This window comes from Acinonyx jubatus, chromosome B4 (assembly GCF_027475565.1).
Source record: "Acinonyx jubatus isolate Ajub_Pintada_27869175 chromosome B4, VMU_Ajub_asm_v1.0, whole genome shotgun sequence".
In the NCBI taxonomy this organism is placed as follows: Eukaryota; Metazoa; Chordata; class Mammalia; order Carnivora; family Felidae; genus Acinonyx; species Acinonyx jubatus.
In genome coordinates, this window is record NC_069387.1 from 45,428,279 (window position 1) to 45,455,738 (window position 27,460).

The following is a 27,460-nucleotide window of genomic DNA, read 5'->3' on the forward strand; positions in this document are numbered from 1 at the left end:
GATGAAAGGGTATAGTTGAGGGGCTCAATTTACAGCGTTTCACATCTTAAAAGGAACTAGTTCTTTTTTTAATTACAGTAACCAATTCAGAGTATTTAATTGTGGATTAGGGTGCTCAAGCTTCTGTGACTGGGGGAAGAAAAACTTCTCACATGGAACATCAAGAGTGAACCGTGCCACGCTGCTCAAAAGCAAACAGCGTACCTCCTCTGTTCAGCTACTCTCCACTAAAACCCCATTTCAAATACACATCGCCAACTTACCACCACCAATTTACCACCAGAAGACCTCATCCTGCGGCACCAAAATGTTACAAAGCACTTGAAGCTAGGAGTCGGGAGGCTCCAGGACTAACAGGCCCAGGCCCAGCAAACAACACAGCACAGGACAGATCAGAGCCTATCACAATCAACCCCAAGGAAACGACCAAGTGTGTGTGTGTGTGTGTGTGTGTGTGTGTGTGTGTGTGTGTGTGTGAGAGAGAGAGAGAGAGAGAGAGAGAGTGTGTGTGAATTCTATTAGAGCCGGTACTACTTGAAATTACTGGCACACGGATTGAAGCTTACAAATCTCATGACATAAAGACTTTAGGTGTATGGGATTTGTTTTCACAGGATTTGACTTTTCTCTGGGGAAAACATAGCAGCAAGGCAAAAACAGTTTAAGGAATGCCACCAAACTTTCCAAAAGTCTTTTATAGGATTTGAGGAAATGGCTACAAAATTTAATCCCAGAAGTTTAACTGATTTCAAGTGCTTGCAAATATGTAATGACAGATGCCATCAGGCTTAACCCTGGCAGTGGTTTAGTTAGCTATAATGTCACAAGGCCAGTCTCTTAGAGACAGCATGGCACGTCACCTTGGCCACTGAATGAGATAAGCAGCATCATGTGTTGTTTTCAGACTTTTGAAATCTCTGCAATAGCCTCCTTTTCTCTAAAGAGAGAAAAAGGGAGAGAGGGGAGGGGTGCACCTGCACATGAGACTATAACCCTTAAAGGGCTTGTAATACTACCCTGAACTACTTACCGATGAAATCGACTGATTTGTCCAACCACGGCAAAATTTTCTCACAGAAACTATCATTCACAGGCACACGCAGGAAATGAGACTCGGGGATAAAGTCGGGCTTAGGACAGGTATTGCTGGCATTTAACACATAACCAATCCCATTCTGTTGCATCAGCTCCTGTGGAGGGAAAGAGCAATTAAAATGTGAGCGCCACACTGAGCACAATCACTTTGGAAGAGGAAAGCCTAATATCATGATCAAAATTACTAGTTTCCTTGAAATCAGGGTTAATTCAATCGGTGAAACCCAAAAACCTAGCGCAATGACATTTAGAGACTTCAGTTTCAAGCAGAATTGTTTTTAAGGGTAAAAAAAAAAAGCTGTTTCCAATGGCATGCTTGAAGAACACACATCATGAATACAACCAATTCTCTATTATCTTCACTGCTGAGAGAGAAGTCGAAGAATACAAAATAAAACCATGACAGTTCGCTCTGACTTTAGAATACAGGTGCACACAACAAGAACATTTTCTTCCCAAACCGAACATGTTGATTGTTCTTAAAGACACAGTCCTAGGTAGTCTTTGAGCTCAGAACACTCTTGTGAAAGACTGAATCTACTGCCAGAGCTTTATCAGCTCTACATGCTGACAACTGACTCGTAAATACAAATCCTCTTCCATTTCCGGCCCCTCCTTCCAACCACCTACTGATGTCTCTATTTGTATGCTCCTCTGGCCCTTCAAACTCAAAATGTCAGAAACTCAAACACAGTATCATTCTGTGCCCCAAATACCTGTTTCCTCTTTGGAATCCAAAATTGGTTTGTGGTAATACCATTTACTCAGACACTTGAGCTGGAAAACAGGATCCTTTCATTTCGCTTCCTTCACGACCCCCATCCAAATGGCTGCCACAGCCTTTTGGTAGAACCTACCCTCCCCCTCTCCACCATTTGTCCTCTCCTCTCTGTTCCCTCTGGTTGCTGCTCAGTCAGTGGTCAGCCCTCACCACCACCAGCATCACACAGAGCCACCAGGGAGTTCTTAAAGCTTGCGGGGTTTCATCTCTAAACCATATACTAAACAAGAACCAAAGTGATCTTTCTTACAATCAAACAAGGGCTAAGTGCTTTGTTCACACTTTAATGTCATCATCGTCTCGCTGCCTGCTCTTGTCCAAATCCCCCAACAAGACATGTATACGCCCACGCTTCCATGCTGGCGTTCACACCATTCCTGTGCCTGTTCCTCCTCCTGGTGACTCTCTTCCACTTTGCTGGCTTTGTGGAAATCAGCCTTACTATGTACTCCTTCCACTGACGCATAATTAACCATTCCGTTCCCTGCCCTTCCAAAGTACTTTGTTCACTGAGCACACGGTTATAATTAGCAGATAATTTTTGTCTCTCCTATTAAATAGCGAGGTGGATCTTGGACTGATTCTCACTTGTTTTTCTACCTTTGGCACCAGGTACGTAGTTACACTCAATACGTGTTTGTTCGACTGATACGCCGTCTACCGTTTTCCAGACAAGCCTACACAACCCCCCTTCATTTAGTTCTATGTGTTCTAAGCCTAAAATAATTCCCTTGTAAGCAACGCTGGTCATTTATTCCCTTTCTTGGAATGGCACCTCCTCTCCAAATCTTTTCCAACTACCTGAAAGACAGTTGATGATCTTCCTGTTTTCCCTCCTGAGACATGCCAATTCCCTGAGTCTCTTCATTTACATTTGGCACAAGAAATACATCTTACATAAAAGGCAGACTTAATAAACCCTCTTTCACCTGTGAGATGATGTCAAGAAACGGCTTTGAGAACCAGGTGAGCTTCGTGGAGTGACTGACGCCTCTGTGGTGCCAGAGCCCCAGTCTGCTGATGCTCTCACGTGCTTCTGCTAGGTTAATAACTAGGCTGTGAAGATCTCCATGGTGTTCACTACAACTTTTAAACTTGTGTACATGTAGCAAAGGTCACGTTTGTTTTTCTGCACTGAGATTACTACCATTTGATCAACTGCAGTATCTCCCATGTAAGAACAGCAGCGGGTCACTGGAGTTAAGAGCCTTTCAAGCCTTTCTTGCCAATGGTCCTTAAAGAAATGAACCATCTTATGTGACTTTCTCCTATCCACCAGCAGTACTACAAAGGTTTATTAAATTAAAAGTAAAGGGAAGTAGTAATGTCGCTTTCCACCCAATTCAGTAATGAGGACCTAGAAGTTTCAGAAGACAAAAGGCAGTTCCAAGAACAAAACATGTTACAAGTGTATAGTGACTGTCAAATTTGATTTTCCCACAGAAAGAACATAACAATGTATATTTCTGACAAGTAGCCTCATAACTTACAGTTTATAGAAATGGCCACTTAACCAAAATTCAGTCAAAAAATATTTGCTGAGCACCTTTGCTAGAGGTTTATTAATAATAATATTATGGTACATGGCACATATTAATAAAATAATATCTAACAGTTAATGAATGCCTACTTTTTCCAGGCACTGTGCTAAGCATTTAAATAGACTGTCTCTCAAGGATGTGAAGAAAAAGAAACCTTCTTGCACTGTTGGCAGGAATGCTAACTGGGGCAACCACTCTGGAGAACAGTATGGAAGTTCCTCAAAAAGTTAAAAAATAGAACTACTCTATGATCCATTAACTGCACTACTGGGTATCTACCCAAAGAATACAAAAACACTAATTCAAAGGGATACATGCGTCCCTATGTTTACAGCAGTATTATTTACAATAACCAAATTATGGAAGCAGTCCAAGTGTCCATGGATAGATGAATGCATAAAGAAGATGTGGCATATGTGTGTGTGTGTGTGTGTGTGTGTGTGTGTGTGTGTGTATTGGAATATTATTCAGCCATTAAAAAAGAATGAAATGTTGCCATTTGCAATGATGTGGCTAGAGCTAGAGAGTATAATGCCAAGTGAAATAAGTCCAGGAAAGACAAGTATCATATGATTTTACTCATATGTGGAATCTAAGAAACAAAATAAGCAAAGGGAAAAAAAGGGAGACAAAGCAAGAAGCCGACTCTTAACTATAGAGGATAAACTGATGGTCATCAGGAGAGGTGGGGGGTAAGGAGGGATGGCTGACTAGGTGATGGGGATTAAGGAGGGCACCTGTCATGATGAGCACCAGGTCACGTACGGACATGCTGAGTCACTATACTATACACTGAAAGTAATACGATACTGCATGCTAACTATACTAGAATAAAAATAAAAAACTTAAATAGACTGTCTTATTTAATCCTCACAACCACCCTCTGATATGGATACTATTATGATCCCCATTTTAAAAATGAGGAAACTGAGGCTTAGAAAGTTACACAACGTTTGCAGTCACACAGCTAGTGGGATAGAGTCAAAGTTCAAATCAAGAATATCCACCTCCAAAACCTGTCCTTAGTGGCCATGCTTTGCTGAAGTTCTGTTTAAAGCAAATTAGGGGTGGTGTCTGGGTGGCTCAGTCAGTTAAGCATCCAACTTCGGCTCAGGTCATGATCTCACAGTTCACGAGTTCGAGCCCCGCGTCGGGCTCTGTGCTGACAGCTCAGAGCCTGGAGCCTGCTTCGGGTTCTGTGTCTCCTTCTCTCTCTGCCCCTCCCCTGATAACATTCTGTCTCTCTCAAAAATAAAAATAAACATTCAAAAAAAAAAAAGCAAATTAGATGGAGCAACAAGGGAATTAGCCTACATATACACATCCTTTGTAACTAATTCAAGTATTAGAATATAAAGTTTAATTTCATTCTTTATGCCCATTTCAACTATCATTAATAAATTAGAAAGTAGAGGGACCACTCTGGCCTGAACTTCTTTGAGGAGACTTTCAGAGCAACTCAGGACATATTTGAGGACACTTACACAAAGTGTTGATTTTGCTCTGTTTCCCCTTATTGTCACCTCAGCTGTTGCCACAGGCATTACAGTGCTGGCCTCTGCCATGTTTGCACAAGTATCTACTGCTGCAGGGGGAGAACTGGCTCCCTGCGTGCAGGTCCACTGCCCTGTGCTGACTGCTGCCACGCACCAACCTTCAGCAACACCGCCATGCTGGACAGACGGAAATGTGCAAAGGGCACCATTCTGACCTGACATATTTAAGATACATCAATAATCCAACCTTACAATGCTGTTTATATCTCAAAAGTATTTTTCACTTATAAAACAGTGTACCATAAAAGATGCATTTAAGTAGTAAAGGTTTTTTTGAGTACTTATTTATTTATTTATTTATGTATTTATAATTTCTACACCCAACGTGGGGCTTGAACTCACAACCCTGACATCAAGAGTCACACACTCTTTTGTGACTGAGCCAGCCAGGTGCCCCAGCAGTTTTTTAATTTTTAAATAACTGGCAAAAGGGGAAGGGTGAAAAAGACTAATATATTAAAACTGAGTGATGATAAAATAATTTAAACACAGGGGTGCCTGGAGGGTTCAGTTAAGCATCTGACCCTCGGGTTTCAACTCAGGTCATGATCTCACGGTTCACAGGATCAACCCCCGCATAGGGCTCCGTGGTGACAGTGTGGAGCCTGCTTGGGATTTCTCTCTCCCCTCTCTCTCTGCCCCTACCCAGCTCGTGCTCTCTCTCAAAATAAATAACCTAAAAAATACATATGAAAAAATAATAATTTAAACATGAAATGAGAAAAAGGAAATGATCTTAATGGTAAATATAACTTGCTTTATAAAAATTTTACTGTAAAAATGTTTATTAAGTCAATTATTCAACTATTCCCTGAAATTCTTTTTGCAGTAAGATGGGACTTGATAAATAAAACATGGCTAATTTTAAAAACAAAGAGGCAAACAAAAATCCAAAGATGTTACCATGTAAAATTTAAATATAATAATGGTTACTAAATTGAACACAATATGTAATCTGGTGGCAGTAACTACATCAGTGCAAAAGTCAGTAAAATAATACATATACACTTGAACCACTTTAATTTAAAACAAATAAATGTACATTCATTCACTAACTTCTGATGCTGGACCATGGCTGCTTCTTTTTTTTGTTTTTTTGTATGGTTTAGCTGATGGGAGTTCTTAAGCAAATCACAACCAAGTGCATATACTACTTAAGAGCTTTCATTTCTCAGAAGAGCAAAAACCTGTGAAACAACATCAGTACAGAATCCTGGTTTATGACTGCCCCTCAGGTATTTTACAGTTGCCTTACTGCTTCCTAGTTTAGACAGAAAAAAGACGTAAAGCAATTTGGTTTTCCTGGATCGTCCCAAAACATTTCACCTAAATCATAGAAAAACAACACTCTTCCCTCATTCATATTTCATGGGCGTTATGTAATATTTTAATTAATGTGCACAATTATAATAACAAGTACGCTGGCCTAAACAAGTTTGAGAACAAACACGATACCTCCTGGTAAGCACACTGTTCCAGCAGTGGAGGCACAGGAGCCTACTGCTAGCCTAGCCGTAAGGCGGGCGGCACCTGCTGGGCCTCAGGGTTGAGAGGTGGGTGAATCACTGAGTTTTGAAGCTTCATGTAGCCATACATTCTATTAACTTGCTCTCCAGATAGTTTTTACAAATGTACATATAAGTGGCTCGAGGGCATCTTAAGGCAATGCTTCTGATGATGGTGCTGGGCTGGAACTAATTAGGAAGAATGGGTCTGTTTTATAGAATGATTGCTTTCATTTGCACATGAATGTCAAGGACTTCTTATTACACTAAAAAGAGATATTTATGGAATTTGCTCAGTTTTGTTTTACTGAAAATTTCTCTGCCCCGTTATTAAGCATCACAGTTTGTAAGATTCCAGAGGCACTCCCGTTATGCCGTTTAATATGTAGCTCAACTTTGTGCTAAGTCTGTGAACAAATGTTTTCTACTGGCAAAATAATCTTCTCTGGCTTCAAATATCCTTCTGATACCTTGGTCTCTCAGTTCTTTGAACTTCTCACCTTCACCATTCACGAATGTGACCCGGTCAGTCCCGGTCAATACCAACAACCTTGGCCTGTCCCTCATCTTGACCTCACACCAACCCCCCACCCCCCCACCCCCCCACCCCCGACCCTTCCTCCTCTCCTTCCAGCTCGCTCTCTCTCACACCACCACTCTTGGAATCCTTTCGTTCCCCTGGATCTACACTTCTCTGACTCTACCCCCTTTTCGGTCCTTCATCTTCATGGTATCTGTCTGCCTTCCTTGCCCAAGTGAAATTCTGTGGTCCGTCATTATAAATTACTCCTTTGCCTCCACCCTCAACTCCTGTGTCCCACTATGGCTTCTTCACACTCACCCAGCAAGATTACAGCCCTGGGTAAATCTAACTCTCCATCTGGTCTGCCTCTGCACCCATGAAGCCACACCCACACCCGCCTGGTCTGTGTCTGCGCCCATGCAGCTGAACACAGCCAGAGAAAACCACTCAGCAACGCTGCTCCATCTCAATTCCAATTCACGCTCCTCAGCAATCGTTTTATTTCCCTAGGTTCCCTCTCTCCTACATGCCGTTCCACCCATTTCCCCTTTTCTTCAAATTCCTTCTCCTCACTCTCAGCTGACGGAGGATCTTGTTTCCTGGGGTACTGAAAAATGTACACAGTCAGAAGCAAATTTTTGTATATTTCCTCTAACCACATTTACCCTTCTAACAGCACATGCACCTACGTGTGTGCCCTACCTTCCCTCCTGCTGCATGGATGAATGCCGTGTGGCAGGAATAATGAGAAGTGTGTGGGTACTGGACCCAGAAAAACCAAAGCACAACCTAGCATGTTACCGCTTGTTACCTGAATGATCTTGAGTAGGTCGTCTAACCTCTCTCAGCTTCAGTTTCCTCACCTGTAAAGTAAGGCTAATGACGTACATTTTATAAAGCTATTATAAGGACAAAATAACTGGCACATAATATAAGAGTCTCATTAAATGTTAGTTCCCTTACACTTTATCTTATTTTAAAAATAGCTTGTGGGAAGGTAAATTGGCACAGATACTATGGAAAACGATATGGAGGTTCCTCAAAAAATCGGAAATAAAATTACCATATGATCCAAAAATTCTACTTCTGGGTATGTATCTGAAAGAAATGAAAACACTAACTTGAAGAGACATCTGCACCCCATGTTCACTGCAGCATTATTTACAACACTCTAGATATACAGAAGTGTTCCATCAATTGATGAACGGATAATGATGTAGTACAGGTATACAATGAAGTGTTATTCAGCCATAAAAAAAGAATGAAATCTTGCCAATCTTGCCATTTGCGACATTATGAGGACATTATGCTAAGTGAAATAAGTCAGAGAAAAATACTATACAGTCTCACTTACATATGTGGAATCTAAAGGAATCTACTCAGAGATACAGAGAACATATGGGGGGTGTGGGTGACAATGGTCAGAAGGGACAAACTTCCAGTAATAAGTCATGGGGATGTAATGTACAGCACTTAAAAGTTCTCATCAGAAGAAAAAAAAATTGTAACCGTGTGGGTGATGGATGGATTCTTGCTTCAATATACAATTAAGAAAACTTTCAAAAATAACATTTTTGAGTCAAAAATAATCTTTATTTCATTATTTTATTATTCATTATGATTTCCATTCACAATTTTTTCCCTCTCAAAGTTTCTCTCTCCTAAATAATGAAATAAACTTTGCCCTGTAGTTGGGACTAATTTGTAAGTAAGGGTCCTATAACCTGTTGTTGCAGACTATGAAGTAATAAATGGAACACAGATTGATATACAAGCCTTAATAAAACTGTTCTACTTGGCCAAGTTTCCCATGTTCAGCTAGACTGAGGAGAGAGATCACATTAAATCACCACAGGCACTGCAATTCTAGACAATGGAATTGTCACTTTTTTTTCTGAAGTCCATTCAAATAAATATTTTTGCATTTGCCACTCCTTTTGCCTTCAAAACTGACCTTACGTCCTACTTCCTCCATCCAGCCTTCCTCAATCAACCACACCCACTGTATCCACCACTCACGAAAGCCTCTGGTATACTCCACCTCTTGAGGACACTGACCAAGGGCCCTGTGAACCAGGAACTGTCCTTGGTGCTAGGGATACGTGATTTCATTTGAACCTCACGTGAATGCTAGAAGGCAGGAATCGTGACAGTTTGTAGGTGACGAAACTGAGATTCAGCAACTTAGCTAAAGTGATATGGATGGTAAGGTAAGACCTGGGAAGCAAAACTGCCCACCTCCAAGGCCAGCTGTCAACCATCACTCCAGGCTGCGTTGGTAGTGGGAGTTCTACAGTCACTCACCTCGTCTTGTACATCATTGTGGAATGAACTGGTCTTGTCTACTCAACTTGAGCACCATGTGTTGTATTTTTACTGATAATTTTGACCTTTGCCTTCCTAGATCATATGGAAACCCTGAAGGCAGTATTCTGTGTCTAGGCTACTAGTTCTGGTAAGAAAACAACAGAGAAAGTGGCAGTCATCCCAGTGGCAGGCAACACAACCGGGAAGCACAAGAAAACCAACCTTGCTGGTTCCAAGAGTGAAATGAGCAACACCAAGAGTGCCAACAGCACACTGTCTGGGGGGCAAGGGGGCAGCAGAACTGCTAACTTACTGCAGATATAGCTCTGGCTTTGTGACTACTGACAACAGGTTGATTCCATCATACATTTCATGCATTTAAGTGTGAAACTAAAGTCTCTACTGGAAATGTTAAGCGATAAGGCAGAAAATCAAGAACTTTGGTCTTTCAAAGAGATTCTTGCGCAAATCCCACTCAGTTCAGATGTGAACTGGGCACTGGCAAACTACTTTTAGTACAATAAGCTATTCCTGTTCCAATTCTTGTATAAAGACTAGAGAATAAAAGAACAGACTGTGAGAAACAAAAGTACAGTTGTGAAGGGAAAAGAAATTGAAAGTATTCTTTTTGCTACCAATGACTTCTTACGGTTTTTTACGGAAGAGCTATGCCTTGGAAACCTGAGTAAAATTAAAATATGTTGAAAGTATTGACCTACACTGTCCTCTGTGGTAGCCACAAGCCACATGAGGCCACTGAGCACCTGAACTGTGCCACACTGAGATGGGTAGTAATTACGAAATATACACCATATTTTAAAGACTTAGTACAAAAAAATACATAAAATAGCAATAGTTTTTCTACACTGATTGCACACTGAAATAATATTCTAGATATACTGTGATAAAGTTATCAAAATTAATTTCACCTGCTCTTTTTTACTTTTTTAATAAAGCTATTGAAACATTTTAAGTATATGGCTTGTATTACCTTTCTAGTGGACAGTGCTGGTGCAGAATGTGCTGTAGGAAAACTAGGGAAAGAAAATCTCAGCAGTGACTCAAGAAACAGTTTAGATCGTCAGTCCTTCATAACAGCCTGTTCTAGAGAGTTCTAGCTTCTAGAAGATGGGTATGTCTGGTGTTATATGAACACAAGCCTTAAAGCCAGAACAGTAGCTTGAGTGAGGATGATTTCTGCCACTAACCAGCTTTGAAGTCCATGACTTCCCAGCCACAAAATCTTGGGTAAGTGATAACTCAGAGCCAACCCTATGTCTTAATCCTATTATGAGGGTTAAATGCAATAATATAAAGAGCCTAGCATTTTAAGTGGTAAATATGATTTTAATAAAGTTTCTGTGATATGCTTTTAAAATATTTTGGTGTCACTTGATTTAAAAGAAAACTAGGGGTGCCTGGGTGGCTCAGTCGGTTGAGCAACCGACTCCAGCTCAGGTCATGATCTCACGGTTTGTGAGTTCGAGCCCCGTATCGGGCTCTGTGCTGCCAGCTCAGAGCCTGGAGCCTGCTTCAGATTCTGTTCTCCTTCTCTCTCTGCCCCTCCCCCTCTCATGCTCTGTCTCTCTCTGTCTTAGAAATAAAACATTAAAAAAATTTTTTTTAAAAACTAATAAAATTAGTGGTCTTATCGACGTTTTTAAAAACTTCAGCTTCTAAATTCTAATAAAAAGGTATGTGCTATTAGGAAAAATTACAAAATCTTCATCTCTGGAGATCTTCGGGAAGAGAAGCAGCATATTATTTCTCCTGGAAAGTTTAAATCAGAGAGCTGAGCAGAAAGATCAGTTCAAGCTATCTGTTCAACAGAGCCACATCTGGTCCCAAAACTCATCTGTTGGGTGTCGTGGAATTCACTTAATGTTTCTGGAATATCAGCTTCCTCATTGATCAAGGAAAGGAGACTGACTGCATGATCTCTAAAATCCCTGTCAGCATTAGGACTCTTCTCAACAATGAATCCAGAGGTCACTATGGGATTCCTGCTCACCATTTTCAAAGCATGCTTACTTCTCACCATCCTTTACATCTGCTGTAAAGAAGTTTCCTGACAGTCTTCCACAAAACCTCCTTGCCCAGGCTGTTTTCCCCTTGAGCTTCCATAAATTTATTCCTTCCCCACAACCACCTCCTCCCAATGCTTCTGTGTACATATCCTCTTCAGCCTGTTCAGTGTCCACTGAGAAACCAGATGAAGGAGAAAACCATCCTCTCCCCATGTATTCAACTCCAGGGTCCATTTTAACCGCTAGAGTCGTTAACAGACACATATGTTAAACCTGGAAATAGTACATAGCAAAATGAATGTGCCATTTAACTTGATGTCAAAAGTAACAAAAATGATCTATAACACAATTATTTGTAAAAGCACCTGCTGACTGGTTATGTTTTTTTGTTTGTTTTAACTAGGGGTAAATCGGGACAGGATCCTTAACTAGGATGAATTTTATTTCATTTTCCGATTGAGGATTAACTAAAACATCTTCAGCTTTATCCCAGGGATGCATGTGACTGTAGGAAATTAATTTTGGTTTCTGTGACATAGGTTGCTTATCTCTAAAAGAGAACAATAATCACGTGTTCAAAGGAAATGTGACCCCACCAGAAAGGCGCAATAAAAGTATAAACTATCGGCAGCTCTTCCTGCCTGTGGGTCCCGTCCCCGTGCTTATTAAAATCATCTTTTTACACCAAAAAAACCCAAAACAGTATAAACTATCAAATTTCAAATCTCTCACAGTAAAAGCAGAGATATTAATAACAGTGTCGAGGCAAAATTTTACAGAGGTGGGAGTTTTGAAAAAACAAAAAAGAAAAAATGAAAGAATCCCCCACTGCTGGCAAACACAGAGTATTTTTGCTTTTCACGTGCTAATACAAGCCAATCTGGGAGCTAGTTTTATGGTCAGCCCAACTCTTTCAATTACTCAAGGAGAAAAGGTACCTCCCCCCTTTACAAGTAAGTAGCACCTGTGGGGTGCCTGGATGGCTTAGTCGGTTAAGCATCCAACTCTTGATTTTGGCTCAGGTCATGATCTCACGGTTCATGAGACTGAGCCCCACAGTGGGTTCTGTGCTGACAGGGCAAAGCTTACTTGGGATCTCTCTCTCTCTCTCTCTCTCTCTCTCTCTCTGCCCCTCCCCTGCTTGCTCTCTCTCGCTCTTTAAAAATAAATAAAGTAGCACCTGTAAGTCACCAACAGGTAAATTAAGATCTTTGACTGCTCTTTTAGAGAAAAACCTCTTTTCTGGGAAGTTAGAGCACAGTTTCCCAGCACTACCAGTTAAGAGCATATAAGCTGTGCAGGCAGGCAGACCTTAGTTCTACTACTGTTACACCTGTACCATTAAATACCGTGGGCTGGATCACTATGGATTCCTCTATTGGGCACACCAGCTTCACGTGTGTGAACCTTTTCAGCAAGTCCGAGCTCCTCCCTCTTCTTTCTCAATGAAGCTGCTCCAGGCAGCCTCTGACGGGGCGGCCTGCAGTGCGTGCTCTTAGCCCTTCTCCTCACCATTTTATTCCCACCCCCATCCCTCCAGCCAGAGGCCCTTCCTCAATCCAAGCTCAGCCTGAGTCCCTTTCTAGTATGCCTCAGTAAACAAATACAGTTACAAATGTGAAATAATCTAGGAAGTATCAGCCTTCCTGAGTGTGCCCAATGACTACAACAGAACAATTAATACCCTAAGAAAATCCGGCTACACTTCTGACAAATCCTGTCCTATCCCAGGTCTCCCGGATCTTTGAGGAACAAGCAAGTGTGACAACATTTACATCTTATGGCAATCAGTAACATCAAACAAAACAGCCCTCCAGAAGCTAATGAAAGTGCCATAAGAAGTCACACTGAGAATGCTGTACTTCCTTTCTGGAAGCGACAGCTGATGGGCAATCGCGATTTCTCCAGCTGCTAACAAGAAACCCTACAATGAAGGATATTTTCAAAGCACCCACCTTGTTGAGGACATCTCGCTGGCAGCCAAGATACAGATTGGGAAGAATTCGGGTTGGCCCAATGTTGGCAACAGGAAGGCAAGGCTGAGAAATGCAGGTAGGGACTACAGCAGATTTTCCTTCACAGAGGCCAGGGAAACAACGGGAGAACTCCGCAAACCCACCTAAAAATACACATAAAATTACTATGCCATGCACTAGGATAAAAATCAGCCTTTTGTTAACTGCTCAAATATAACTCTAACTGGTTAAAAAAAAAAAGTCAAATCCCACAGATGCAAGTGGACAGCACTACACACGTACTCCTGTCCACAGCTGTCCACCACAGAGCCTGGCATACAGCCCGGCAGTGAGCCTTGGCTTACAGGGCCACGATGGGGAGCCGTACCCCTGAGGACACCTAACTGGACCCGTCTCTTTCTCCCTCTCTCCAACCTCACCTACCCTACATTTCCTCCCTGCCCCCAGTCTCCCAAATGAATACTCTCCTATGGAACTTAAAGAGGATTTAAAATAAGTAGCAAACAGGGGCACCTGGGTGGCTCAGTCAGTTAAGCACCTGACTCTTGATTTTGGCTCAGGTCATGATCTCACAGGTTCATGAGATCAAGCCCCACAATGGGCTCTGCACTGACAGCATAGAGACTGCTTGGGATTCTGTCTCTCCTTCTTTCTCTGCTTCTTCCATGCTGGCATGCACATGCTCCCTCACTCACATGCTCTCTCTCTCAAAATAAATAAATATTTTAAAATAAAAAAATAAAAAAAGTAGCAAATAAGCCAAGACAACTATTCAGAGAGGTGAAATGGGGATATAAAAACAAAACAAAAACAACCATGAACTGAGGCCAGATATTATTTCTTCAAAATAAAATTGATCAAGTTAAAAATGCTAGAGTTAAATTTCAATCTTCCTACTATGTAGGTTTTTTATGTCAAAGGGATCACAGACATATGCGCCCCCACTCTTGCAAATATTCTCCACATCAAGTCCTTGAAATTCCTGGACAGTTAATCAAGGTTCCTATAATTACCAGTGACTCCTGGGATCCACTGTTCATTTTGCTGAGCACTATGAAGAAGTGGTGACAGACCCTAATTTCTTAGGGTACATGAAGGCCTTGTGGCAAGATTCCTACACCCAGAAGAATCCCGTTTTTCCTAGTCCAGTCCTTACTATGATCTGCTCTGTGACCTTCATTAAATCACCATCTTGCCATTTCTTAATGACAAGACATCTACCCAACCATTGGAGGCACCCTCACCCCCTCTGAAAAAGAAAAAATGAATATGGTCTTCCCTGGGTTTTCCAATATAAATATTCCTTGCTATTCAAATCCAAACCCAGAATCTAAAGATTCTGGTAAATTTTCAGAGAAATCTTCTGCTAGCCAAACCCTCATTACTCACCAAGTTCAAAGTCAGGAAGCAAAGAGATTTGGATCACAGGAAATACTTGTATATTTTTAGTACGATTTAATTAAAAAACAATTAACATGTTATTAGGACAGGGCAGCCCCACTTTTACCTCTTTAATCAAGCCCTAAACAAGATCTTAAAATCTCACTGAACATTTATCTCCAGTTCTTTGAGTTACATTCTGTTAGTCTTTAGTCCACTTCCAGAAGCAACTAAAACATGTCCTCAAAAACTGCAGACATGCAGGGAGCTGGGAGGGGAGAGTATGTCATCCCTTATTATCCCCTGTAGTATGTTCAACTGAAGTTGAATCTGCTGGACTCCTGTGTCTACTGTCTGTACTCAGTACAGGTTCCACAATGCAGCAAGCTAGGATGGCAAGGGGCCTGTGACAGCTATGGTATCCGCAAAATGCTGAAGTGTCATTCCTAGCCTCCACCTAAGTGTCTGTGCAGTTTTTACTCATCAGCAGTTCTTAAGGTAACCTGATGGAAAGGTAGGCAGTTCCATTACAGAAATCCCATACTCCTTCATGTGATAGATGAGGCCCTCAGGACGTGTTCCTGTATAGTTCCATGGCTTCATTACTTACCATTTCCAAGCATGGCCTCCAGCCACACAAAACCCACTTTCATTTCACACTCTGATGCTTTTCTCTTATTCAGGATTATCACCACCACTACCATGCCCTGTGCATGCACACGCAGCAAGCAAAACACAGACAGGCCCCAAGACTGACGGCAGAGAAAGAGCACAGGCTGAGTTCAGATACATCTAGGACCCAGCCTCACCTGGGAGGCCTTCCTCCACCCTGGATCTGCAGCTATTTCTTTAGCTACATCTTGTTAGGATTCGCCAGAGACACAAAGCGAAAAAAGCAATGCTCTAAGGTTACATTTCCCAAAGTGTGCTCCAAAGCACTAGGGTCCTACAGGAAGTTGACAGACAAGATACTGGTCCAAAGAGTAAGAGAAATACTGCGTATCATATTTCCCTGGGAGAATCACAGCACATATTAGCATATTAAAGACTCCAAGGAAATGAGTTTAATGTAACTCAAATAAGTTTCCCAAACCATTCCCCCCACTGCCTAAAATCTATTTATAGTAAGGGCAACTCACAGTTGAGGAAATGTTACACAAGGGCCATTGCAAGTACTGAAATGGAGCCAGTCACAATTCCTACACCTATGCTCATAGAGCATAACCCACAGGGAACCTCAAGAAAGCGGTCAACTTACCTTGGCCTATGTATAAGAGTGTCACTGATTAGTATTTAGAATTTGTTTCTGTTAGTGTTCTGTCCCTTTTCAGTCTAAGTGCATAACACAGTTATTTAAGGTGAGGTGTGTTATTTTTTTTTTTCCCCCGAAAGTAGTTCTTCTAACAGTAAGCGTTAAAGGGTCTCATCGTTCTTTATCTACCTTACATCTACCCAACATAATAACTGACAGGCACTATTCTGATTACAATTTAATTGTAGGAGTTTAAATATTAATAAGCTTCTGTTAACTTCTCTGGGTCCGGTATTTCTCCACAGAGCTGTTCTCAGATTTTTTTTCTATCGTGGCTCTAATACAGTTCATGTAATAGCCTCTCATTTAAATCTAACAGAACAATATTTCAGTAAATATTCTCAGAGAAAAGAGAAACAATCCAAGGAAACTCCAGTTGAATTCCATTTTAAATTTAGAAGTAATCAGATAAACAAATAATACAAGTAATCAAAGAATTACTTAACAATAATTGTTAACGTTAGCAAACACTAATGTTTGGTAAGCGACAAACATTGCTCTAAGCACTTTAAAAGTATTTATTCAATCTTTGTAACTATGAGGTAGGTGCTATCATTATTCCCATTTTACAAATAAGAAAACAGAGGTTCAGAAAAACATAGGGTAATAACTGGCAGAATTAGGATATGAGCCCCAGCAGTCTGGCCCTAGAGACCATACACTCAATGGCTGTGCTATATCATCACTTCTCCAAATACTACGAGATTAACTCCCTCTTAGGATACGGGGACAGCCTTGCTGATTTCTATGGGGTCCTGCCCTCACTAGCCGTGACCAGTCAGGTCTCAATACCAGGCTGAAAATGGCCATGGGCCTCTCCCAAACTGATGGCAGAGCCTCGTTTCCCCAAAGCTACCTCGTTCAAAAGCTTCAGTGTGGGAGGAAAAAAAAAGGTAAGAGGTCTGACATAACCAGAGACACAAGAAACTCTAAATGCACTTTGCATGAAACCAGTAACAGAATTGACAGGTGAATTAGTTAAAGTATAAATACAGTCACTGGTTTGTTCAGGATCACAGTGTGCAAGGTGGCTGTGAAACTGAAAGCTGTCTTGAGGACTTTCAGGCCATCCTCCACAAAGCAACTCTCAGAGGGGACGCAATTTGGCAAAAACCACAGAGTCAGTCACTATTGGCTGTTTGAGGTCCGGCCTTATCACTAATTACTACCATGATCCTAAATCACTTTTAACTTTTGAGTATCTCAAAAGTGAGTGTGGCTCTAGAAAATTCTAAGAGAACAGAAATAAGAGCAGGAAACTAGTTTTTAACCTCAAAACAAAACAAAAAAGCCAAACAAAAACAGCAATAACACACGGTAAGAACACATTATAAAACAAAAAGAAATCTTTTTTACCTATCTTTTCAATGAATCTCTGGCACAAACCTGAATAGCCTTAAAATACTGAACAGATTTCACTAAAATCAGAGCATACAGTGCTCAGTCTTGACTGAGATGTCCCAAACCATAGTCGCTTCCAGAAAACACGACCTGAGCCAAAGAGTACATTTTCCCTGATCTTTATCTAGGACAATGTTCCACTCTGCTAACACCCTCCTTCATTGACAGTTTTTTCCATTCAATGACCTTTCATTCATCGTTGTACTCTAGTGACCTCAGTTTCATTTCATTAATTAACAACAGATGAGACACTGCCTGATTTCCCCGAACTCTTGAAAAACTATCTGTGGCCTCATCAGCAACTCAGTTTTGAAATATGTCTAAAATGTCCTTCTTCCTCTTACAAACCAGATCTAAGAGGAAGAAAAATACAATTCATCTACGCAAACTTTTCGTTACAAATGGCTGACAGATACAAAACCCATCTTATTGGCCCTGTCACAATCCTCCATGGTCCCACAGACTCCATGTTAGATTCCATTACAAGAAGATGCAACATTGGCACATTATCCTCCTCTGTTGAAAATGTTTTAAAATACCTTTTAAAGTTGTTAAGGATTTAACTCACCATCCAATCTCACCAAATTTCTATCCCTAGATTTTACATTATCACCTGGGAATGTAGAAAATGGAAAGTCATATAATCCATATGAGCTTCCCTAAGACAGACCTGAGTCTGAATGGTGGCTTCCACTCTTCCCTGTATGCTGGAACACTTGTTTTTAAGAGAAAGGAAGACATAAGGGGCGCCTGGGTGGCTTGGTTGGTTGAGTGTCCGAATTTGGCTCAGGTCATGATCTCACGGTTTGGGAGTTCAGGCCCCACATCGGGCTCTGTGCTGACAGCTTGGAGCCTGGAGCCTGCTTTGGATTCTGTGTCTCCCTCTCTCTCTCTGCCACCCCCCCCCCCCCAAGCTCATGCTTGTACTCTGTCTCTGTCAAAAATAAATAAACTTAAAAAAAAAAAAAAAAAAAAAAAGAGGAAGGAAGACATTCGTGCAGATGCACCTGGCCTGCAGAGAAACGCAGACAAGGAGACCAGAGGGTAGACATGCAGATTTGGACTCTACAGATCTGGATGGACAGGCAGTCAAACTACAATTTCTGTTAGTCTTCCACAAGTCCAGCCAGTAGAATGCAGGTTTATACATAAAAATGTACACATTACTTTGGACACAGAAAACATCTGGTGTAGCTTAAAGGCATTCATAATTATGTATCACCTTATTCTAATTCAGCCAAAAAAACTTCTTCCTTAAGTGACCTACCTCCACAATTCTAGTCACAAATACCATGTAAAAAGTCAATGTGAACTATCATTTAATTTTCAGAGAAGAAAAAAATCTGCCAAGTAAAATAAAATACATATAATAACTCTACTAAACAATTCCAATTAGTCACTCTTTTCTCTTCCCTCTGACCCTTGCCACCAGTTATAAATCACAGTTTTTTTCTTAACAAGGAATATTTGTAATAAAACAAAAGTAGCACTTTACTACAGCTTAGTGATGTTACATAAATGTTTAAGCCTCAAATTCTAAAAATGGATTCCCTAGTCTTTCTAACTAGAGATGAACGTCAATTCCATTACTGTTAAGAGCGTTCCCTGCAGGGAGAAAGGCAGGACTTCTTCACTTCCAGCCACTCATTAGAGCACTATCAGCAGAGCCGCCCAGGGTGGGAAGAGTTACAGGCAGCTCCCTCTCATAGTCTGAATGGATTCCACAGCTCTACATAGAAACAGTGCTTATACAAAGCTCTACTTCAAGACAGACTTTTCTAAAAAGTCAATGCAAATTAATTTTTATATTAAATTTTCACAGAGTTTATACAGCTTCAGTTTTTAAATATAGTCTTCATGTAGTTCAACCTTTGTAAAACAAAGACTCCATTTTTGTGACATAATACAACCCATTCACTTCCTTATTCCAGAATGCATATGAAGGATTTAAGTGAAGTATACCTGCACCCGTAGAGAACATTTCTCTCCGTACTGAAAATAAAATCTGCTACTTTGCTATTGCACAAAGTAGGCAACCCTAATATTAAAAACTAAATTGCTGGGGCTCCTGGGTGGCTCAGTTGGTTAAACATCCAACTTCAGCTCAGATCATGATCTCCAGGCTCGTGAGTTCAAGCCCCGCATCAGGCTCTGTGCTGACAGCTCAGAGTCTGGAGCCTGCTTTGGATTCTGTCTCCCTCTCTCTCCACCCCTCCCCTACTCACTCTGTCTCTGTCTCTCTCTCTCAAAAATAAACACTAAAAAAAATTATAAAAAAAATTGCTGAAATGTATGTTTCAATTGTTGAAATGTTATTTTGATAATAAATATACATTTCACTTCACAGTGAAGTGACTGATTCAGGCAAACTTTGTTCTCTAGCCACTCACAAAAAGACTCAATTCTTCCAGGGTCAGCAGACTATACACACGGAGAGTTGAAGCTAGTTAACTAAAATGAACAAGAAAATGAAGGCACCATAATTTCACACCCCTAAAGAAAGCAAACAATAATAAGTAGCTGTACTATTCCAATGTATATAGGTTCGTCTGAGTAAGCCAAGCCACACATGATTGATAAATCATTTCTGAGAGGGTAGAGACCATGGCATATTTTTCTGAACAACCTTAGCAGCATTCCTTCTTTGTCTTATTTAGCCAATCCTCCATGGAGCAGCACTGACAAGAAAAATCCCTAAATAATTAATATAAGGCATTAACTCTAAGCTCTTATCCCATTCACTCTGTGTCCACCAGAGCACAGACCAAGAGGAAAGCGGACAGGTACGCACTGCTGTGGAGACCATCCAGGAAGCCCAAGAAGTAGCCTACGTCTCACAAAACTTGCCCATAAATGACACCTCCAAAAAAGCTTACTCTGCATCACTCTATCACCTCACCCAATCAGGGAATGAAAGATTCTATCTAATCTAATTTGGGGATTAATACACTTATCGCCTAGACAAAAAAAGAATTTTAAAGTTTCAAAGTACTAGCAGGAAAAAAAAAAACCCAAATACTATAATAATGCAATTCTTTTGATTCAGAATGTCTAGATCTCATTATTCCCCAAGATCTAGATCTAGATCAATTAGCAAAATTCAGAAGTATTGTTTAGTAAAGAACTCTCAGAAGATGTAGAGTGATACCTATTTTACTGATCTTTCAAACTGGCAATAGAGAGCCACACCCAGAAACTCCTCTTAAAACACCCATGACACACAGCGAGGACTCCTAATAAATGCCCTCAAACAAACAAAGATTTTTCTAAAGAGTGCAACCAGAATAACCAAACAAAAGGAATATGGCCAGAACCCACCACTCACTGAGTAAAATCAACAAGTTCTGTAAGAGGGAAGCCAGATTCACAGAGGCAGCCCTGACTGATCCTGCAGTAATGTTAAGGGATGAAGACAACGGCAAGCAAGCAGTGTCCGGGGACTTCCCGAGAAGTAAGAATTTAGGATGCCTCGTCAGCATGGATAGGAAGGTTATTTAAGAAACTGTATTTGCTCATTTCACCTGAAAATAAAGATCTCCAAGTTTGTATTGTTTGATGTCCCCAAATCCAATCTAACACTTTCAACTCCCTTTGGTCATGTTTACTTGAAAGACTTACTAACACCTTTAAAATAAAGTCAAAGCCAACACCTCCCTCTCTTTCCTTCCGCATCCCCATCCATGGTAGCCCCAGCCTCCTGGTCAGCTCAGCAACATCCAGTTGCTATGCCAACACACTTTCCTTTCAGTCTCTCCTACTGTCCTGCCTTTCCATTCTCCTGCCGCCCCCTGGTCCAGGACCTTCATACCTCACTCAGATAAATTCAGTAACAGCTCTCTCTCTGATCCACTTGTTCTGTTCCCAACTCATGTCCAATCTGCTGCCAGATGAAGCATCTTAAAATAAAGTTTTGATGTAATCTCTGCTCCCAAATACCCACAGGATAAAATCTACGATTGTGAGCAGACATTCAAGACGCTTCCTAATCTAATCCCAATCTATTGTCCAATCTGATTTTCCATGCCACCACCCTACATGTAAAAGGAAAAATCAGTCTTCTCTTTTCCTAACACACCTTTGTTTTCCAATCTTGAGCCTTTGGCAATCCAGTCTTCCCAATCCATTTTGTATTTCCTTCCAAACCATAGGCTAACTCAGGTCATACCTCTTCTACAGAAGTCTACCAAGGATTTTTTTTTTTTTTTTTACCATAACTAATACATTTCACATCAAAACCTTCTGAACACACAGGTGACACCAGTGGCAGCCAGATAGACACAGACAGACAGCTCTGACAGAGCTCTGGAGAGCTGGCCAGGGGTCTTAGGTTGATGCTGGGGGGCCAGGTCCCAGAAACAAATTTCAGGATGCTATCTTCCCTTACTGAGTTGCTCTCCAACAGCTTCAATACTCTTCTGTTGCTTAAAAAAAAAAAAAAAAAAAAAAAAAAATCTTTCCTGACCAGTATATATATGGTCCTGCCAACTTACAAATTTCATAAAATTTATGGCAACCATCTGGCAGTAAGTGTTTGCCACTGACTTGGTAAGTGTGAATTATCTTTGTGTGTGTGTGGTGACCTCTATTTCTCCAGCTTTACTACACTGTGAACTACTTGTGGATAAGAATTATGTCTCACACTCCTTTGTAATCCCCTCAGCATTTAGCACAGTGCTTGGCACATAACTGAAATTCAATAAATGTTTACTGAATCCTTCCTTGTTACAATGAATAGCTGTTGATGGACACAAGTCTTGTATATTTTTGGTGCTCAAAAGGATTTCCTGATTCCATTCAAAGCCTAAAGCTATGCTGGCATGGGCGGGGGCCCAGAATCTGCTTCCTATTCTTGGACCACAATGCCCTAGAAGACTCTCAGGGTGACAGAGGCAGCACAGGGCAAGAAAAACTTTTTTCTGCTACTACAGAAAAAAATGTAGAATCAATGAGTGCTACTCTGGCCATTGACAAGCAATACTGAATCCTTACTGTGCTTCCTCCATACCCAATCTTTAGTGTGCTTCTGACTCTACATGAAAAGTAGAGAGAAAAAATTTTTTCTGATGTCCATAAGTGGCTCAGAACTCCATATGATCCAGAGAGCCCAATCATACCTGCAGGGGTCAGAATTCCAATAATGACTTGGAAGGTCCACTAATACCCCCGGGCTCAGGGTATCAGGGCATGTCCCTTAGGAAATTAATCAGACGAACTACAATTAGGACCTAGATAAGGATGAAGTGGCTGCTGGGCAGGTTTTACAGTGATCATCAAAGCAATGGGTGAAGTGAGATTATAAATTGGGAGATAACTCTATGAGTCAAGAGGAAAAAGGGGTATGAGTCTGGTCTCAAGAGAATGACTCTTAAAAATCAAATTTGACTAACTTATAAACTGTCTATGAATCACCATATAACTCATCTCTCATGCCATTCTACGTGAAGCTCCAAGCCTTCTGAGCTACCCTGTAGGAGGCTCTCCCAAGGACTACTTCTGTGTATTTCACTCTATCAACAGTCTTCTTGGCCAACAGCACAGCCTCCCTGGAGACTTCACAAAGTGGTCAGGAAGAAAGGGATATCTGTTCAGTCAACCAAACAACACTAGAGGCTACTGGAATCACTCTTAAGTTAAAGAGATTTAGTGAGCACCTACTGTGAGCAGGACATGGCACTAGGTGAAACAGAGGCCCTTTCTGGAATGGAGAGTTTAGTGGGACAAATGCTAACCAAATAATTAGATGAATAATTAACTAATTATAGGCAGGTGGCAAAGGAATGTGTATCACAGAGAAAACCAACTTTGCCTAGTGGCTAGGGAAGGCTTGACAAATACACTGACTCCAGCAGGAAATGTGAAGGGAGTGGAGGACAGGAGAGGGTGTCTGCGAAGGCCCAGAGAGACTGCCACCGCAGGTTTACAGCACCTGAGAGGAGGCCTACAGAAGTGAGATGGAATGAGGACTTACATGGCATGAGATGAAGTTGGAGAGGCAGACAGGAGCAGCCATTACAGGGCCTTGTGAGTCAGTTATGGATTTGGGAATTTATATGAAAAGCAATGATGCATATTAGACCAGGGAGTTATATAAATCTGGATTACATTAAAATATAAAAGTACAACTTTGGCTCCACTGCGACTGAGGGATTCTGGGGGGCACAGCAGAGGACAGGAGAAGACTAGTTAAGAGGCTCTTGGAGCCCTCGGGGAGAGGGAAGTCTTGGCTTGAGAGCTGGTGGCAGAAGAGGAGGAGAGCAGATGCTCCGTGAGGTCAGAGGACCTGGTGAGTGAGAGGTGGCAGAGGCTGCAGCCAAATCCCTGAAGGCTCACACATTTGTCCTCCTGGTTTAAAGGGCTTGTGTCATTTGATTTCATTTTTTCTCAACTCTCACTTTCTCCCCTTTGCAAAAGAAATCCACTCTAGTCCCCCCACTACCCTCTTCAAGTCGATGTTCAGTCCTGACATTTTGAATCATGTTTCTCCCCCCTCAATCAGAATGCCAGGGTCTGACCCCCACCAAATCTTACTCCTCTTCCCAGGTTCAACTACAATCCCATTGCCATAATCAAATCTTCCCCAACCTCCACAGATGACATTCCATCACCCCGATCACCACATCACATGGTACAGCGCATGATCATGTGCTCCTCTCTTTCACCTGCTCTAGGCATGTTTCCCCAAATTAATTGTTCGGTTCTCAAGGGCAGGGCCGAGTCTTTTGCTTTTCTGGTAGCTCAGCCCTGGGCCCAAACTCAAAAGTGCCTGTGAAACACTGAGAAGTTAGACTGGATGGAAAGTCCTGGATCTGGCGCTTCTCCAGAACCACAGGTGACATGACCAGGGCCAGGGAAAATGGAGGCCACCAATGTCATCTAGGGTGCTGTCACTTGGCTTGTGCAAACTGTCAGGATGAGTAACCAAGGAACTATCTTTTTTTAAAAAGACACAGACATAGGCATCATGTCTTAGGCATGGTAGCTGGGCAGTGGCATAAACTGGCTTACCACACTGGCAGGCAGCAACTGCAGGAAGACAATCCAGTTTGGACTGCCTCACGCAAACGGAGGCTCAGAAGCTCAGCAACCAGTGGGCAAAATAGCACCTATACTTAGTCTATTTTCAGTGGCTCTCAGTCACTGCAGCTTTTTAAACTCAAGAACAGCCAGTTCCTGAGTAACTATAGTACTTTTCCTGAGATCCATTCATTTCAGTCTTTTACCAACAACGGCAGGATTTGAAGTGGAGTGACTAAAGATTCTCCTCTCTAGACAAAAGGACCGAAGAAATGCCAAACTAGGTAACAGACCTGTGCACAGCAAAATCCATAACCAGCAAGATAAGGCTTCCACTATACCTCCATTAGGAAGGACAGTAATTGATTCCATGAAACCAAAGCCATATGTTTATTATACAGATCTATTGACTGAATCCAGATCTCTGTTAAATTGAAAAACCATAGTGCCCAACACGTTTTTACTTACTCCTAGTTCTAATTAGACTAGCAAATCTAACTCAAAACAAAGAAATGTGTATTTGGCCTTTAACCAAAGCCAACATTAATCTGTGTTCAGAGACAAAATGTTTATAAAAGCCCTTAGCACTTTACTAACATTGTCCCTAACAGTAAATGCTTAATAAATGGTATCTTCTACCATTATTCAAGCTATATATACTTCAGCACAAAACAGAGTAGTTACACTTTTGATGATCCCCCTGCTAAAATAATGTAATGCTTTAAAAATTTCTATATAGAGTATATTTTTATACATTGCTTCATTCCATAAAATGTGAATAAGAATAGGACTCTGAAATCCACAAAGAGTCTGAGGAAGAGCTACCAATAAAAGAGCCTTTCAAGATAAGGCTGATCTGAAATGGGAGCCCCTGATTCAGTTCAGCCTCCTGGTGAAATTCCAGAAGACTCTGGAATTATTGCAGATATGGGCCTGGGGAACATAGTGAGAGTGAGAGCTTGGGAGACCCACTCAAGGCTCTGTTACTTTCCTCATTTGTAAATGAAAGGGCTGAAGTCCATGACTCCTTCATGGTGTTTTGCTGTAGGGCTGGTTATCCTGTGCCTCATCACAGGACAGGAAGGAGTGATGCAGAATTAATCAACTGTCATGGGCCCCTTTTGCTTTTACTCAGAATTACAACACAGAAGAAAGAGAAGGAAATAACAGAACTGTATTTCTCATCTGTAGGCTGATCTTTATTTGTACTAATGACCCATTTATTCTCTTTTCTCTATGTTACCAAGAAATGAAAGTCCAAATTCAGTATTTTTCCTTTTTTCCTTCTATATTTATGTTCAGTCTGGCACCCTCAGAAATATAATAGACAAAAAGCATGTAGAATAAAGTGATACACAGTGAATAAGTAAAGGCCAAGACACAAGATTATTTTTTATTTTTTAAGTTTATTTTGTGAGAGACAGAGAGCGCGAGCTGGGGAGGGGCAGAGAGAGAGAAACAGAGAGACAGAGAATCCCAAGCAGGCCCTGTGCCGTGAGCCCGACAAGGGGCTCAAACTCATGAACCGTGAGACCATGACCTGAGCCGAAACCAAGAGTCATCGCTTAACAGACTGAGCCACGCAGGCAACCCCAATATTTTTTAAAGAAAAAGAGTTTTCTGAACATTACCTACCAAGACCAAAAACTTGATTATTTGTTTTCTAACTCACAATGATAACAGTTTTTTAAAAAGACTGATATCGAAGATTTCATACGTGTTATTCCATATAAATCCTCCCAACGAGAATCCCCAGTTATAGTCATTTTTGTGAAACAAATGTTTATGTCACCCATTCTGTCACCCTATTAACTCAAATTCTTAAGTCTTATTTTTACAGATGGTTGTGGGAGGATACATGTATTTTTAAACTGTGCTTATTTAATAACTGACTTCAAAATTAAAAAAAAAAATGGAAAAGATGGTTTTGTCACCATCTATCCAATGATGATGGAGAACTTCCCAAAGGGACCCAAATTCACTCTTTCTTGCTAAGATGAGGCTGCTCCTGATAATCAAATTCTTTACTCCTCTGAGGGTAAAACAGTGCTATGGTTTGGCTTGGCTTGGTTACTGGGAGACTTCCCAATGGCTAAATAGATCAGTTTATATTTACCTTTAAGAATATATAGAAATTGGGGTGCCTGGGTGGCTTAGTCGGTTAAGAGTCCGACCTCAGCTCAGGTCATGATCTCGCGGTCTGTGAGTTCGAGCCCTGCGTCAGGCTCTGTGCTAACAGCTCGGAGCCTGGATCCTGCTTCAGATTCTGTGTCTCCCTTTCTCTCTGCCCCTCCCCTGCTCATGCTCTGTGTCTGTCTCAAAAATAAATAAAAACATTAAAAAAAAAATTTTTTAAAGAATATGTAGAAATTATCACAACCATTCTCAGCTCATACAGACTCAAGGACTTGTATCTTCCTATGAGTGGAGCTAGGTCTCCAGAGCTATTAGCTTTTTATTAAAGTTCAGTATTTAAGGATGACATAAAATTAGCACTGGCTCATCTCAGTATTTTTATTAACTCTTAAAATCGTATTTAAATCTACTTAAATAGATGAAAACACTTTCATATTACTTTTCTGTAACAGCTGTATGTTTGCTCTGAACAAATATACTTTGTAAATCATTTATTTCAAAACAATCTCAAGTTTTCACTACACTTCATATTGTCTCATGACTATTTAATAGAATCACTGATATTCTACACTAAGAAAATGAATCACATGAAACAGAAATGATACAAACCTACATGTAAGCTAATTTAGATAACAAATATTTACTGAAAACTTAAGAAGTGCTGGGCCTCCTGGAGAACACAAAGATGAAAAAGACCTAGTCCTCAGCTTGAAAAAGAATTCAGCCGGGGAGTTAAGCTAATAAATGAAAAAGATAAAGGATAAGATAAGGTTTAAATAAGATTTTAAGATAATAATGGAAGATTTATGACAGGATAGCATATGGTTATCAAATGAATCATTTTGTTGACAGTACTGACTGGGCTTCTCAGAAGAAGGGAAAGCTGGTCAAGGTCCCCAGCCGAGG

At 41.0% G+C, this 27,460-nt stretch overlaps 1 protein-coding gene across 6 annotated transcripts in view; it reads right to left on the bottom strand.

Moving 5' to 3' along the window:
- Positions 1-27,460, bottom strand: part of DUSP16 (dual specificity phosphatase 16) — an 86,921-nt gene that overhangs the window by 12,580 nt on the left and 46,881 nt on the right. For all 6 annotated transcript variants that reach the window (XM_027035587.2, XM_053225839.1, XM_053225840.1 and 3 more), the window contains 2 exons: positions 13,291-13,454; positions 1,031-1,190 (listed from right to left, as the gene is read on the bottom strand). In XM_027035587.2, the coding sequence (XP_026891388.1) occupies positions 1,031-1,190; positions 13,291-13,454 (324 nt within the window). The remainder of the gene's footprint in view (positions 1-1,030; positions 1,191-13,290; positions 13,455-27,460) is intronic.